The 16,429-nt window shown below is 48.5% G+C and overlaps 3 protein-coding genes across 7 annotated transcripts in view; 2 read left to right on the top strand and 1 right to left on the bottom strand.

Annotated features, from left to right (window-relative positions):
- The first annotated feature begins 10 nt into the window (after nucleotides 1–10).
- On the top strand, nucleotides 11–5,722 carry LOC106743012 (RING finger protein 207-like). Of its 4 annotated transcripts, XM_014616461.1 has the most exons (9): nucleotides 11–82; nucleotides 204–501; nucleotides 733–881; nucleotides 1,287–2,071; nucleotides 2,512–2,859; nucleotides 2,938–3,220; nucleotides 3,471–3,857; nucleotides 4,692–4,957; nucleotides 5,045–5,722. In XM_014616461.1, exons 2-9 carry the CDS (start codon nucleotides 302–304, stop codon nucleotides 5,261–5,263), a joined length of 2,637 nt encoding a protein of 878 aa, XP_014471947.1. In that variant the 5' UTR covers nucleotides 11–82; nucleotides 204–301; the 3' UTR covers nucleotides 5,264–5,722. The 4 variants fall into 4 exon arrangements, with proteins under 4 accessions (XP_014471947.1, XP_014471948.1, XP_014471945.1 ...); XM_014616462.1 differs by having other exon boundaries at nucleotides 204–338; nucleotides 4,692–5,722; XM_014616459.1 differs by having other exon boundaries at nucleotides 4,692–5,722.
- Nucleotides 5,723–9,334: 3,612 nt separating this feature from the next.
- Nucleotides 9,335–12,562, bottom strand: LOC106742998 (poly(A) RNA polymerase, mitochondrial). Of its 2 annotated transcripts, none has more exons than XM_014616422.1 (7): nucleotides 12,403–12,562; nucleotides 11,805–11,992; nucleotides 11,457–11,693; nucleotides 11,175–11,381; nucleotides 10,878–11,092; nucleotides 10,561–10,781; nucleotides 9,335–10,440 (listed from the first exon to the last, which is right to left on the bottom strand). In XM_014616422.1, exons 2-7 carry the CDS (start codon nucleotides 11,832–11,834, stop codon nucleotides 9,911–9,913), a joined length of 1,440 nt encoding a protein of 479 aa, XP_014471908.1. In that variant the 5' UTR covers nucleotides 11,835–11,992; nucleotides 12,403–12,562; the 3' UTR covers nucleotides 9,335–9,910. The 2 variants fall into 2 exon arrangements, with proteins under 2 accessions (XP_014471908.1, XP_014471907.1); XM_014616421.1 differs by lacking the exon at nucleotides 12,403–12,562 and adding an exon at nucleotides 12,214–12,396.
- A 915-nt stretch (nucleotides 12,563–13,477) lies between these two features.
- LOC106742999 overlaps nucleotides 13,478–16,429 on the top strand; it is a 69,520-nt gene continuing 66,568 nt past the window's right edge. Inside the window, exon 1 of the mRNA XM_014616423.1 lies at nucleotides 13,478–14,553. The gene's annotated coding sequence lies outside the window, so the exon portion shown is untranslated. The remainder of the gene's footprint in view (nucleotides 14,554–16,429) is intronic.

Raw genomic sequence — 16,429 nt, 5'->3', positions numbered from 1 at the left:
GGGCCGAGCGAGCCGATAAACCACCCTCTCGTCGGGACGCGCTCTCTGCGGCAGGCAGGCGGGCGGGCCAACGGTCCTAGGGGTAAACATCGCTTTCCGAACGTCGGTCCGCGTAGTCCGGCTAGTCGAGGAGCCCGCGTCGCCGCCGTTAATCGCCGTCTGCTCCTTCGCGTCGCGTATATACGCCGTCCGTTCTGTTGCAGAGGGGCCGCGAGTATGGGGCGACAGGGAGGAGCGGTGTCGTGAAAGCGGCTTTCCCCCGGTGCGTTAGGGTGGCTAGGGCGGCCGAGGCGGCTGGACGATGGCGAGCTCGGCGGTCGACGGGGTCGGCGACGACGGTACGGCGGGCGTGCCGGGCGGCGGACCCAGGAATCCCCTCACCTGCGGCGTCTGCCACGAATATTACAACGAGCCCTGCCTGCTCTCCTGCTTCCACACCTTCTGTGCCCGCTGCATACACGGCCCTCACATCGACGGGAAGGTCTCCTGCCCTATCTGCGGGTAGATAACCGATTCCTTCTATCAGTCGAACGCTCGCGACCTTACCCCCGGGGGCTCCTCCGTCGCCTCGTCCATTGTTTACACTTTGTCTCCGCCCGATTCCTTTCATCTTCGGCGAGCGTGCATTGTCTCGCTGTCGTTTTTACCGCTCGTCTCTCTCGCGCGTCACCGCCGCTCGCTTCATCGTACGACGACGCGTCGTCCTAACGTGTAATTTTGTAACCGACACAGGCAGCAGACGCAACTGAAGGAAGGTGCGCAACTACCACCGCCCGATCAGCTGATACGCCAATTGGTAGAGCTGGCGAACTCCGAGAATCCACCGTGTGCCAACTGCGACAAGCGTGACAAGTCAACCATGTTCTTCTGCACGACGTGCGGTACGTTCTTCGAAATTAAGGGGCGGTGCAGGGTGGTACCTGAACTCCTCCGCCGACAAGTAGTGCACTAGTTGCTGCTTCGTTACATTTACAATCATGTCTCGCTTCTCCCCCTTCCTCCTCCCCGTAAACTGCACAATCAGACCAGAGGAAAGCGTCTCCGTTGCCTTTTCTCACTTAATGCCGGCTTCAGCCCTCCGATGAGAGCGCTCGGTCTATTCTACGTATCCATCGTCTTGAGACGAATACGTGTGAAGAAGCGAGCTTTCGCGTGCATATCATTGCTAAGACCCTCTCACATCCCCAACGCAGGATCTCGTGCAAGTTTGTCGGTCAGAGTTCCGGTACACCCAGCATAAGCGTTTCCACGGTGCGGTTGGTGAAAGCAGCGCCGTACTCTTGCAGGACAAGCGCTGTGCACCCACTGCAGAGAGCACACCCACCGGGCGAAGATGTTCTCTTCCCACGAGGTGGTGCACATGAGCAAATGCGCCAAGGACACTCAGCGGCGGTGTCCCAGCCACGGGGAACAGTACATAATGTACAGCCAGAGTGCCAAATGCATGCTGTGCGCCACATGCTTCCGCGACACGCCCGCGGACGCGCGGGTGCACTGCGTCGACATAGAAAGTGCCTGGCAGCAGACGTCGAAGAAGATGGAGCGGGCGGTGAATTCCATATGCGAGCTCCAGGCGGGCATACGGGACGGCGTGCTGGCGCTGAAGTCCCAGCTGGACGAGCTGCGGCACAGCCTGGAGTCGGAGAAGCGGGCGCTGAGCGCGTTCTGCCAGGGGATGCAGGAGGCGATCACGAAGACGCACGCCACCGTGCTCGCGGAGCTGCAGCGTCAATTCGAGACGAAAGAGCGGATGGTCCGCACGCAGCTGCTGTCCCTGGGTAGCGCGCTTCCCGTCTTGCAGATGCACCTGATGCTGTGCACCGCCTTCACCAGCGGCGCGACGAAATATCAGTTCCTCGAGCTGGCCCACCCGATGCTGGAGCGGCTGAGCCGCGTCGCCCAGCTCGGCCACCCGTCGCGGCCGCCCCTGCTCGCGGCTCACATCAAGACGAATTACAGAAACGACTTCGCGCGCGCCCTGCAGCCCTACATAGGCCAGATGCCGTCGGTCAAGGAGTCCCTCTACGATCAGACACACACGATCGGCCAGCCGGAGCCGCAGGTGCTTCAGGTACGACGAATCGCGCGCGGAGATACCGTCCCTCGTTCTCCCCATGATCGCCTTCTTTACTTTCACATTACGACTTTCCTTTTCACCGCATTTCTCGCCCACGCGTAAGTATGTTGGCACGTTCACAGGTTAATCTCTTGTTCGATATGTATATATACATATGATGTGGCTTGTACTATGTACGTTGTATATGATTGGTAGCTGGCTAGCGCCGGAGTAGAGACGAGGTCCCCCTTGCAGTAGAGATCGAGCGCGAGATCGAGTCGCTCCTCAGAGCGGGATCAGAGTTGCGTTTTAGATCGCTAGATGCAGTGGTAGTCGATGAGAGAGATTCAGGCACGCGTTGCGTTACTGATATGCTGTGAAAAGCGGCCGTTGTATCTGTGTGAGACCCGCCCAGTCTGTTCGCGCCTTGCGTCAGGAATTCGTTTCCCCAACAGAGCAGCAAGACTGCTCAGAGGCTACCGTCCGGGAAGACCGGGACCGACGGCGGGCCCTTCTCCAATCACTGTCGGACCTTCGATACCCAGCTGAAGGAGCTCAGTCAGCAGCTGATGACGGTGAAGGAGCGCCTCGGGGAGCTCCATCGGGACGTCGCGCTCTTGAGAAGGGCGAACACCCCGCCGTTGGGCACGCGTTACGACCTCGTGGCGAGGGACTGCCGCTTGCTGGAACAGCAACTGGAGCATCATCAGATGGAGCTGGAACGGCTTAGGAACGTCTTCGACGCGCTCTGGGAGGAGCAGGTGTGCCGGATCCACATAGAGAAGGAGATCTTTCATTCTCAGGTGCGTATCCGGTGGGTTCCGACGGTCGGTTTTGTTACACGGTGTTCGCCCAGCTCACCCCCCGTCATCCGTCACTAGATGAACGACATACTGTCGCTGAGGAGCGAGGTGAAGAAGCTGCAGACGCTCGCCCAACAACTAGAGCCTTTCGTCAAGTCGTTCTCCACGGGCGTCGGCGCCGGGGAAGTGAGCATGGCCGCGTCGGACGCGGCCGACAACCAGCATCTGCAGGCACTCCTGGACCACCTGGCGCGTCTGCAGATGCAGGAGCCACCTCATCCGCCGGGTCAGGCGCCGACAAAGGATCACCGTCACCCACGTAGCACTGCCACGAGTGCTGACAACGCGTTGTACATGAAGGGTGAGCGGCGACGGAGAAAGTATTTTGCCGGCAAATCTGTCACGTGCCGAAGGATTTGTTTCGACAGGAAAAACATTTGTTAAGATGATTTATTATATATATATATATATATATATATATATATATTATAGATGTATTTATTCGGCTACGCCAGCAAAATACTTGTCCACATGCGGCTGGATAAAATTTCGTTCGATTTTCTCTAAACGCAAGGCGTATGTTCACCCGCGACCGTCGCGCATTCCCGTAGAAACGAAGGAAATTCCGACGCGATGTCGCACACCGTCCGGCGGCGTCGGCGCCGTCCTGGACTCGAGCGGCAACATCATGGTGTACGGCACGGCCAAGTCGACCGACCCGACGAAGAGGGGCGTGCTCAGCCAGCTGATCGAGAAGGCGCGGACGAAGGAGGATCGGAAGAAGTCGCCGGGCCGGGAGGACGGTCGCGACCGCAGCCAGAGCAGGCGCTCGCGGAAGTCGCCGGACAGCACGAAGCCGAAAACGCCGCCCGGACACTCGTCCGGCAGCAAAATGCGCTCGCTCTACCGCTCGTTGAAGGGCGGCACCGGCGACACCTCCGCCGAGGCGCTCGATCAGGCGGAGAGGGCCGATTCTCAGCAGCCGCCGTCTCACATCGGTAAGAAACGATGATCGCGCGCGCGAGAGCGAACAGAGAGAGCTGATCCAACCTGGTCTCACACGCAGGTCTGCCCTTCGTAGTGGTAGTAGTAATAGCGATTACACACAGCCCGGGCCCGAGTTTTCAGGTAGAGGCGTCGGACGTCGATACGACGTCGCGCCGACGCGGCAAACACCTCCGACTTACTCCACTGCCCGCCGCACACGCTTCTATGTATATATACTGTGTACATGTACAACGTGTAAATACATATACAGAGTAATAAAAAATATACGATGGTGCGCAACACGTACATCCACCGCCTTCGAGGCTGCTCCGACACGTCTCTCACCGTCGTCGTCGTCGTCGTCGTCGTGGTGACACGACGCGTGGACCGAATCCGTAATTTCTCAAGTTCCGGGAAAAAGTGATAATAAAACTGTTTTCCCGCGGGTCCCTTCGGTTTTCCATCACACAACGGGGAGAAATTCGTTTGGACAAATTCACATGTGCGTTCGGTCAAAAAAAAAAAACAAACACTTGCCGCATTCTTTTCCCGCAAATAAGGTGAGAAATTAAATGAATCCACGGGGGGAAAAATCGGGGGTAAACGGTTTTTCCTTTCGGAAACTTCACGACCGCACCCGAATTATTAATAATTCTCGACATCGAGACGACGCCATTGAGAAATGTATCGGAGCGAGAACGATATAGACAGAGCACACTTGCCCTCTCTCGACCACCCTTCAGCGAATTTTCAGCAACGCGACCGCCATTGACACGGCTGCCACTTTCTCTCTCTCTCTCTCTCTCTCTTTCCCCCCCTTAAAACGATGTCCGTGCTTCCCGCAGGAGACGAGAGCGAGTACCAGCGAATCTCTGAAGCATCGAGCATGGGCGAGGCGAAGAAGCGCGTGCAGGCGCAGGTGCACGCGGCACCGGCGGACGAGCAGCAGCCGATGCCGAAGCCCAGCAAGATCTATCCGGCGAGCGACTCGGAGGAGGTGTTCTACGCCGACGAGAAGGCCGACGCGAGGCGCCGCCGGCGCGCCAGCTGCGACAGCCTGAGCACCACCGGCTCCGGCAACAGCAGGCGATCGAGCATCGCCGACGGGACGGTAGGTCTACCAGCGCAACCCGCGCAGGACCCCCGGAAAGCACTGGTCGTTTTGATCGGACCGACACCGACGTCGTCTCTCGTGCAGAAACAGCGTTCCTGGGAAACCTTCCCGAGGCCCAAGAGCAAGCGCGCCGGCGAGGCTGGGGCGGTGTCGTCCCTTGGCCAGCTCAAGAAAGCGGACAGCTTCGAGGGTCACGAGGAGGCGGTGCGCACCTTGGTAGCGGCCGTGCAGGAGACGCGCTCCCAACTGAGACACCATCACCCCCATCATCATCGCCATCATCGCAAGAACAAGACGAACTGAAGGCGGCTCAGCGTCTCGTTCCCTGCCGTTCCGTTCACCAACGGCCACGTCGATACTTGAAAGTCACGCAGAACGGCGGACAGCCCGCTTCGCGATTAGGGGAACGCAGACGGCGGCTCGGCAGGACGAGTCGTGCGAGGAGTCCGTGACGAGCCTATTGCGTAGATAAGCGAAATTATCAAAAAAAAAAGACTAAACACCCGCGTGCCCGCCGCGTGGGTTTAAGTACTTGTTATTTAGTGAGCGAGTGAGAGAGAGAGAGAGAGAAAGAGAGAGAATGAGAGAGAGCGAGAGTAAATGTATTGTTGCGAGAGTGAACGTTATCGGTTTTTCGAAGATTTTGGACATTCTACTGAATACAACATAATAACGGATAGACATATGAAATTACAATAATAAAGTGAAGAGAGAAAGAATAAGGGAGGGGAAGGGAAGAGAGAGAGAAAGAGAGAGAAAGAGAGGGAGAGAGAGAGAGAGAGNGGGTGGGAGGGAGGGAGGGAGAAGAGAGAGAGAGAGAGAGAGAGAGAGACGAGTCCGTTCCGCGCGAATATGATAAAATCAGGAAATCTCTGTCGTAGGGACATAATCAATCGTCAATATGAGGCACCTTCGACAAGTGCACTTTCGTAATTTGCATTACTTTCTCGGAAGACTGTCAAATTTCTTTGAGATCCCGACCAAATGTGTGCGCGACGTTTGTATTGACTCCGACGTTTTTAACGTTTACATTATGTCTCTCTCACGTTGGGAGTTGCGCCGCGACCGTAACCGAGCCCACCCAAGTGCACGCGCGCGTTCCTCGACGGCGCTCAACTCCGTGGTCGATCTTTTTTATAGCGATTTAATTGCACTTTGAAGCGCCGAAGGGTTAGCGGTATCACTGCGAATCGTCGGCTGCGAGTCGTAGGCAAGAGATACGACTAAACTAGCGTGTTATCCGCTCGCTGTATTGTTGATGACGCGACCTGCCCGGGGCCGGTTGATACACACGTAGAGCCTTGATTAGGAATCTAGCGAGAGGGAGAAGTATTCTCGAAGAAGAAAACGCGCTCACGGCGATGTACAATAATAATAATTGCAAAGATACCGCGGTTGACGTTTCCGGACTGTCGTTCAAGTCACGTTGTATGCAGTCGGGACGTCACGGATTACGTTTACACGGCAACGCTAATTCGATTTAATAATAACCATAGTTATAACTTTTAATGTAAAATATGCAAACAATATTTTACACCGATACTGTAACATAGATTGTTCCCAGCAAACACCAACCAATAATAATATAACATCAATGTTATAATTCCCTTCTCAACAATGTAACTGTTACATAACATTATATTATACGCGTTATATTATATTTACACTGTTGAGTGGGAAATTACACAATATTGATGTTATGTTACTGTTTGCTGGATTGTTAATCTATATCTGTTTATTGAAGAGATATGTTATCGCTCGTAGCTGTTATTTAAAATTTGTCCCATGTGAAATATTCAGATCTGAATTTGGAGTTAAATGTGGGCTTTTCTATTTTAATCATATATGAGATTACATCAGTGAGCTAAAAAAAAACATTCAAGATTATGGTACATAGACAAACGTAAGCAATAAGAAAATTGATCAATCACAGTCGATTATTCTCTTTACGAACGAAGGATAATCGATTGTAATTGGTTAATTTTTTTACTGCTCAAGTTTTGCCGTTTACATTTTTGTGTGCGCCATGGGCTTCACATTTGGCTCTAAATTCAAGTCTGAGTATCTCACCTGAGACAAGTTTCAAGTAACGAATCTTAATACAAATCGTAGACATGTAGATTCGGTTTTAAAGAACCGTGTAAACGATAAAATCGTTTTGACATTGCCAATCTAAAAATATTCAAACGAGCATACTTTTTGGTTTTATTTATCTTGTAATGTACAGAGACTTTATTAATGTTGTCCCTAGACATAGTAACATTGAAAATGTCCAATTAGACGCGTTATTTTTTAATACTTGTGCATCATGCACTGCTGCTTTAGAGAATTATTGTCAATTCATGAAATTATCAACAGTTACGATGCACAAATAATGTTCCTGATTGGAAATTTCCGATATCACTAGAGAATAGGATAGCATTAGTGGGGTCTCCTGTGCGCTTGTGCAATCATACGATTTTATAGAAATGGACTCATAATGGGGATTAGTTAAAACCGCTTCGTGCGAACAAACACGAACATAAAGCAGTTGCAACTACAGTTGTTACTAAACCGGATTACCGTTACCGTGTAAACTGTATTATATATATTGTACCATTCCCCAGATCGAAAATTACTCGATTTTCAACCTTCCACATACACACAAGGTCAAACTGTTATAATTGGAGCCATTACAACCCTTTCATTATAATTAGAGTTACTTATGCGATTTTCAAGCTTGTGAGTTGCGAATATAAGGCTGAAAATCGCGTGATTTTCCGTCTAGAGAATGATACAACGTACATGATGCCGACTGTGCTTCGTTTCGATCGAATGCGCATTCCTTTGTGCCAGTTCCCATTTGGAAACTTCGTTGGCGAAGTTGGAACCTATTCGCGTCGCCCCGCAAGATAAATGCGAATCGATTCTTCTCGCCATGTCGTACGCAGACCGATGTGCTAGTCTCAACACGTAAAGTTGCATCATTCTAGAGGATTTCCCACGATGCATCGCGAGCTCTAGAGGAGTACAAATTCGTGTGTTAAGGGGATCCTGGAGTGTCATCCTGTTTTATCGCAAATATCTCGGTACTATACTCGTTACTGGCCGCACAGAATTAAAAATCCTTTTGCACAACTATAATATATGCGTTAATGTGGGAAGAAAGTTAAATTATAAAACTTTCTTTCGATTTTCGAGTAAAGTCGACCGTCGTCGCCTATATTAACGTGTGTGCCGTAATCGTGCAGAAAAGACTTTTAGTTTCGTGTAGTTAACAACTCATACAGCACATTTTATCAGAGGGACATCCTGGGAACGTCCTTGGAATGTAAGACGTCCTCTGGACGTCTTTGGAACGTTCCTTGGAGGATTACAGTACTAATAAATTTGCGGTAAAACAGGATGACTGGCAGGATCCTTTTAAGGCTGTTGCGCCGAGCCGGATAGGTCCGACACACATCCGTGAGATTTCAGTTGCGCTCGAACGTCAACCGGCGACTCGACGATGCAGAGTCCATTGAAGGTACGCCGCGCGTAAACACGGCCGGTCGAGTGTAAACGGTAATACTTAGTTAGTAAACAACACTGCCAGTCATACATTTACGAATTTAATCGACGGTATTTGTGAAAAAGAATAGCCTAATCTGAGAGCGTGCTCGCAACATCGTCCGCCCCAGCGCGAACTCCGCGCGCGTCGTTCGATGTTCGCGCGTGACGGGGCGCATTGTTGCGCGGACGCTCCCCGTAATTATACCATTATCGACTGTCATTATAACGATAATATTCGCTATTACTTAACGAGAAAGATACGTAAATATAACACGCTATTACGGGGGGAATCGGCCCTTCCTCGTGAAAGTCGGCGCGATCGTTAATTATTGTTCGAATTCAATCGAATGAAGATCCTCCTTCCCGCACGAGTCTCCCCTCGGAAGAGGGGGGCTGCGAGAGGGGAACGTTTAATTATAACGGATGTACACTGTAAGAGCATGTATGAGAAAAATGTCGAATATTGCTGGTATAGTAAAATATATATACAAGTTAATAAATATGTCCTCGATTTATATATACCGTATCTCTCTCTCGTCGAGAGTAACGCGAGACACGAGTATCTCTGTTGTTGATCTCACTCGTTTGCGACGTGATCAAGACGAACACACACATACACACACGATATGGTTCTCGTTATCTCGTTTCGATTGGACGAATGTAACGTGCATAGATCACGCGATTCGCGGTATTTCACTTGTTGAATTTTACAAGCAACGTGCGCGCGTTAACGCTGGAAACATCAGCGGAACGAAACGCGATAAACAAGAGAGAGAGAGCGTTGATCGCGACGTTGGGAAAGTTTGCAGGGTTGATATAGCGGCAATAACAATTTCCAATAAATCAATTTGACTGATTGCGATTTTTTATAACTTATTTATATCATATTTACATACACAGTTATTTCCTTCCTATATGCACAATGCACGTGTTATGATACAACGAGTATAATTACTTGCAATGGAAACGTGTACGATCTTTCTTTTCGCATATACCATAAGCCTTTCAGGGATCCACCCATTTTCACCGATCTTGTCGAAAATCATGCACTTTGTGCTAACAAATTCAATGAGAATGTCTCTGCACGCACACGTTTTCTCTGATCAAGTTCGGAGAGCAGCCGATGTCCAATGGGAGAATGTTTCTCAGAAACTCTCTCTCTCTCTCTCTCTCTCTCTCTCTCTCTCTCTCTCTCTCTCTCTCCCTCTCTCTCTCACTGGACACCGACTGTGCTCTGGACTTCGTCAGAAACGATGCGTTCACGGGCCGTTTCACAATCGAGTGTACGGATGATTCGATTTTCGTTCTTTTTTCATCATCAAAATCAGTCAATACCAAGTTATTGTTATAAATAATTAGTAACAATTGTCCCCTGCATTTCCACGGGGACAAATTGCGCCATTGCTACTTGTTCTGCTATCATACCGTTTCTTTCTTTTTCGGCTGTATGTCATCGTCATTTACGATCTTCTCAGGAATTTCATGGGAATGGTTTTTTAGAGAGTTATTTGCGACATTTGGACTTTCCGTAACGTTTAACTGCGAAAAATTCGCCATGTTCACGTTGTTTATCTTTAATAAATTCATAATGCCCCAGTTGGTGTATTTGGATTTGTCGGAAGTCTCTAACGTGAAGATGGCATCGTGCGCTTTTTCTGTCAACCGATTCAGCTCGAAGATACTCACATTCTTGCTAACGTTCAGTGTTGTCTCGAGCGGATTGACAATGTGAAGCGCTGAGTGCGACGGTTTCCTGATCGGTACGCCTTCGCGAATGCATATTCCTTTCATGTAAAAATCGAACGTCGAAAAGTATTCGAAGAAACCAAACAGAAGATGCTCCAAATCGTCTTGATTCAATTTGTACTTGTATTCGTTCGGTAATTTCTGGACGTCTCGCAGGAAGGTACAGTCGATGCCGTTCTCTGAATGACGAGCGTCATCGCATGCTACAGGAAAAAAGAAGGGAGATTATTATAAGCTCGTATTGGAGATTTAAATCTTCGCCTCGAACTCGTAATAATCGCGCCAAGAGAGGATTGTAACATTCGTTCGCGCATCTCACTTACTCGCGTATATTCTCAACGCTCTTAACGATGGCAATATATTTTTCTGCTGCAAGTAGAATAATACCAACAACGAGAGAGAGAAATTTGTTATCCAGTGGCCCGGTGACTCGCTCGTTATCTCTTGAATCTTCGCCCATTTACGTATCATAAGAACAAGCGGCCTAACCCGCCAATCTATCTCTCCGTATAGATTCAACAGTTCCGACATGTACACAGCGGACCTACAAGGAAAATATCGAAGTGCGAGTTTCGTTTCAGCAAAGTTACACGATTCGATCTTCTTACATGTTACTAGGAACACACTTAGATCTTCTTACATGTTCGTTGTGCTTAGGTCACACTCAAGTTCGGTGTATTCGAAATTGAATTTGATGATGGGTACTCGAGCCTCAAAGATTCTTCGTACGTTCTCGATTCCAGGGATAAAGTGCTGCATGGTGTTTGCAAGTATTCCCATAAATTCCTTCGCCTCATATCTTTCGTTAAATTTCATGGACTTTGAATGAAATATCAATCTGCTCGTGGGGTTATTCTATAAATAAACAGCAAGATTCGTTGGTTATTGTATAGTGGCAATAGTGAGGAAGTGAACAATTCGAATACCGTGTACTTACTATATTAGCATCGGGGACGAGAACTAAATCAAGGTCGCATCTTTTCCTCCCGAAGCCGTTTATAGACGAACCAAACGGCAGGACCTTCATTCTGCAAAATAATCCGGAGAAATATTCTTCTAAATGATGCGCAGTATGAAATCTCAGTCTTGTTTCTAATTCGCTCAATTTCAATGCATCGTACAGATGCAGTATTTGTCCTGATATCTGTAAAATAAAGATATTAGCTTCACACGATGCCAATTGAAATTTCAATTGTATACAACAAATCAATGACATTACCGATTTTGAATGGTACAATATATTTGAGATTTGCTTCACAGTAGGATATAAATTATTATTTTCTGCGGTTATTATTATATTTTTATTATTGTTGTGTGATTTCTGGCTAAATTGGTTTTTAGAAAACCACAATACTGATGATTTTACTGGGACAATTAAATCAGAATTTGCAAAGGTAGCAGATGATAAAATCTTTTTCACTGTTGCTTCATCGTTAAACTCAACCAGTATATAATTCTGGAAAAAGACGATATACATTATTGTAACACTGCTTGTATACATCAAAAATATTGTTAAACTCAAGATTATCACATAATTGTGGCTAAAATATAAATATAACTGACATACACGTTGTTTATTGCTTCGATAGTGATGCATACTCAGAATCGTTCCGAATTGAATACAATAATTTTGGAGATCGTTGTAAGAATTCACGGAGTACACTTGTACCAATATACTTCGACATGCTTGATCCCTCCTCTTGGCAATTTCGACTTCAAATGCTGTGAGCTTGGTGTTAGCCGACGTCTTTTCACCTGTAAAATACAGTCGGACAAACGTTATATAGGTTATGTTACATAGGTTACGTGAAGAGATCGCAATACGCGAAGGCACGGTTATCGATTCGAAGGATATTGATTGATATTATATACAAAACGATCATTGCAAAGCTCAGAAATTTTCCCGAAGGAGTTTGTACATTGTTGTTTGCAATCTTTGCCGGTTATGTGCTAAAGTTAGGTTAGTCTATATTTACTTTGGCTATTGTTCCTTTCGTGAAATGCACTGGAAAACACCGTGGTGCGCTTGTTCGCTTTGAATTTTACCGTACTAGTTGTGAATTTGCAATAACAACGATTTAACAAAGAGAGCGTATTAAGGTTAGCACGATTAAAGAACGCCATTGTAAAACTTTCGCACAGCCCCGCGTGTTGCGCACACGCACCGACGAGAAAAACCGAGGAGCGCTGACGTTAATTCTCGCGACGCCGCTAGGTAGCGCCAGGTAGTCCGTCAGTCTCGTCGATTCGAACGCGTCCATCTGATTTACTCCGAAGTGTGATTTCAACTTAATATTCTTCAGCACGCGTCCAAACAGCGAGCTAGATGAACTCGCCTCACGTCCGCCAGACGAGGAACCAGAGTTCTCCCGAGTCCTGCCGCATCCCGATCGCGAAAATTGAGGCTCGAACTGCGAGAGAAATGTCTATTTCGAGGCGTTCCGAGTCTCGCGTCAAGGTAAGGGAAGGGTATTTCTGCACCCCAAAAGGACCATCGCGACGATGATGGCGCGGCCAATTCAGACGATGACGTAAACTCGCTCCGTCTTCCTCCTTCTCTCCTCCATCGGCGCCTCGACGCGTTCCACCGTCCTCCCACTTCATTCCCGCAGCATCTTTTCGCGTGACCGTAGCTGCGTGACGCCTGTTAATCGAACGGGAAAGAGAGGGACGCGCGACCTTCTCCCCTCTATCTCTCTCTCTCTCACGCGCGCGCACCGCCATCGTGTTTTATCTTCGTCGCGTCACGACCTCGTCTCCGTCTTTCGCGCGTCTCTCGCATCGGCCGTGAGCGGCCGCCCTCTCTCGCTCTATCTTCTCCGCCGTTTTTTTCTCGCTCACGCAGCCTTTTCGCTGTCTCCTTTCACCTCGTTCCCTTCGTCTCTCTCTTTATCTCCCTATGAAAAGCGGCTCTTGTGCAGAACTCCCTCTTGTTCCGTCGCCTATCGCACCCACCCGCCTGCGAACACCTTCATCGCACTGTCTCTCTTTCCTATCGAGATTTAAACCCGAGTTTAAATCACTGCTCTCTCTCTCTCCCTCCCTCCCTCCCTCTCTCCTTCCCTCTTTCTCACTCTCTTTCGCCCTCCCGCATCCTACGTAGTCGGCCGTGCTTTCTCCTTCCAACCGGCGACGCGCGCGACATCTCCTTCGCGCGCCCGGAGGAATCGTACGCCTCCGACCAATACGATCGCGCCGCTCTCCCCACCATTTTGCGCGCGCAGCCCATGAGGAAGCACGAAGTGTGGCGAACTTCAGTCTCGAGCCTCGCGTAGATCGTAACGGACTCGGCCGCCGCGACGCGCCGTCCTTTCACGCTCGATTAGGCTCCATGGAGAACCGCGGGCCCGACAGCAGGTGCAGTGCAGTGTTCGAGTAAGAGCGTGGAGCAGGAAAAGCGGAGAACCACCAGCCTCGACGACGAGCGAGGGCCGCAGGAAAGGGCGCGAAAGGCGTGCGCGCGCGAACATCCACGGGACAGAAGGTGCTCCAACAACACGGTATAGCAACACTCACACACACAAGCGCTTATTTATCCAACGCGCCTCATCCACGCGAGACAGCCGTCCGTGCTCCGTTCGCGAGATCCTCGCGACTGAGACTAACGAATCGACAATCCCCCGAACGACGCTCCGACGAAAATCGCCATTATCGTCGGACGCGCGAAAAGCGTTGCCGTTCGAAAAAGACGCAACGCTCGAAACGCGCGTGCGCGCGGAGCCGCGCGCATCAGATTCAGCTGATTGACACCGTACGGTATAGAATCCTGCAGAAATGACAGATCCGTCGTCGCGATGAATTCTCTGCGGCAGGTGAATTTATTCGAAATTATGCGTTGAGCGCGTGCACGATCGCTGAATCTCGTCGCTCTTCATCGGCATTGCAGGCTCGTCCGAGCTCCCGAAATTGTCAGGAAAGAGAAAGAGAGAGAGAAAGAGAGAGAAAGGGAGAGGGACATAGCGGAAGGATAGCTCCCAAAGTTTTGGGATGTCGACGTACAGGAGATGGACTTTGTGGCCGGTGAGGACGCGTTTTCGACACTTCGCAAAGACGCCGACGATCTATCGCAGCTGAGATCGCCGATGATCGAACGGGCCGATCGATCGTGTTGATCGTGGAACTTCCTTCGGGTGAATTGTGCGCTCCGACAGCACTTCGACATTTCAGCTCCACGAGTGAGTTCGCTTGGTTGGCGAACGAGTCTGCTGGCGACAGAGCCACACGGGGGGAAGAGTCTCTCGCTGCGTTTTCGGTGTCGTAACCGACTCCGCGAGTAACCTGGAATTATCCTCGAGACTTCGGCAAAGGAGCAGCAGGTGAGAATCCATTTACCGTGATTACTATTGTCATTCCCCGGAAGCACGCGGGAATATATTTCCTGCATTTAGAATGCCGGGAGATGATATCGCGCGAGCGAATCGGAATATCTTTCAATCGCGCATCATGACGCTTCTCGGAAGTTATAGGCCACGGGGAATGATAATGTTATGATAATGCTGTGAGAAATCACGGAGATGAGCTCGGCAATACAAACGTTCGCGCAATTATCTCGCACGCTCGTCCGATTTGCATTCACGCGATGAACATTTCGCAACGACGCGAGAATTCTATACATAGATGCACTCAGGGATTATTAATTGATTGTTTATTCGCGCCAAGTACTCGTCCCCTACGATTATATTTCAACAATTGCATTTGGTAATAATTAATTGTTAGTAATTAATTATCGCTAATTTAATTATCAAAACAAAGACATTGTTCGCGGATAAGCGAGAATTCGAAACAAGAAACGCGTGACTAACAGCCGGACGGATAATGTCAACTTAGGAGATTAATAATGACGTTATGCAACGGAAAAGAGCCCAAGGCTTCTCTCCGTTAGGCTCATCGCCGCATCGCCGGCGTTGTGGGCGATTCTTAACCAAATATGCCGCTACCAAGGTCCGAATCGCTCATACGGGGCCTCGTGTGGGTGAGAATGACATTTCGATATCGGCTATTACGAAAATGGAAAGCGATTCTGGAGCGAGGTTTAAAGAGCATATCTATGCGCATTCACATGACAAAGTGATAGCTGCGAATGGCGAATTAGACCTTACGCCTTTCACAAAGTATAGCCGGGATAGTTTATCGCGTCAATTTTTCAGTTTAGCGATTATCATAATTTTCGATGCGATTAGACACGTGCAAACGTGCAGATACGTCTAGAATACGAGGCGTCACAGCCTTTTCGTGCTGCGCGCTTCCATATGTGGGCGTTGAAATCATCGGAGATTTCAACGCCCGCATATAGAAGCGTGCTAAGCCAGAAGAGTGTCGGAGATTGCTTCGGCGGACAACCGCATCGTTTTACCTTGCTCTTGAATTTTTCCGATTCGACATGGCTCGCCGCACACGAGCCGAAACCCTAAATTACCTGCGCGACAGGTATTTTCACCGACAAAATAATTGCACACCTTGTTTAAAACATCCGACGTTGTCTGTGTACAATTAGTACAAATAATTTGCATAGAGGCTATTTGTAAAGAACTCTTTATGCTGACGTTGCGCCAAAGAAGGGAAATTGAAATAGGAATGAAAATAGACGATATTTTATTTATTTCGATAATAAAATATTTTTCTCAATAACAATGACAAAATATTATACGATAAATCATAAATATCCTTGTTTATAATTGTGTACGTACATAAAGAAAAAGGTTTGTTTGGATTTAGTATAAGTGTTATTTGATGGTTTGTTCGTTTAATATAAATAATATAATTTAATATTGAATATCATTTTGCCCGAATGAAAATGTTGTTTCACTGTAGAGTGAATTAAATATGTTCAATAGAAAAAAACAATTATTAAAAAACAAATATTATTTAGAGAAAATAGATAAATAATATTTAGTTGCGAATAAAAAGAAATTAATTTTATTATGTATTAAATATTGTTCCACTGAAAAACAAAAAAGTTTTTTTAATAGTTTTCTAACACAACGTTACTTTTCTCAGATAATTTATTTTTGACAACCATTACATTTTCATTAAATCCGAAGAAATCCTCTTCTTTGTGTTGAGAGGGACACATTCTTAACCGCCGGTATCCGCGCGAATTTGACGCGCGTACCCGCGACCTACCGCGAAGAGGAAGGTGGAAGTCGCCGCCAAGACCTAGGCGGAGACCCCAACGATCTCGTGAATAACGAT

Source organism: Dinoponera quadriceps, unplaced genomic scaffold, assembly GCF_001313825.1.
Source record: "Dinoponera quadriceps isolate SergipeBrazil2010 unplaced genomic scaffold, ASM131382v1 scaffold880, whole genome shotgun sequence".
NCBI lineage: Eukaryota > Metazoa > Arthropoda > Insecta > Hymenoptera > Formicidae > Dinoponera > Dinoponera quadriceps.
Note: the sequence above shows the minus strand (reverse complement) of the source record. Positions and strands in the feature narration are given on the sequence as shown.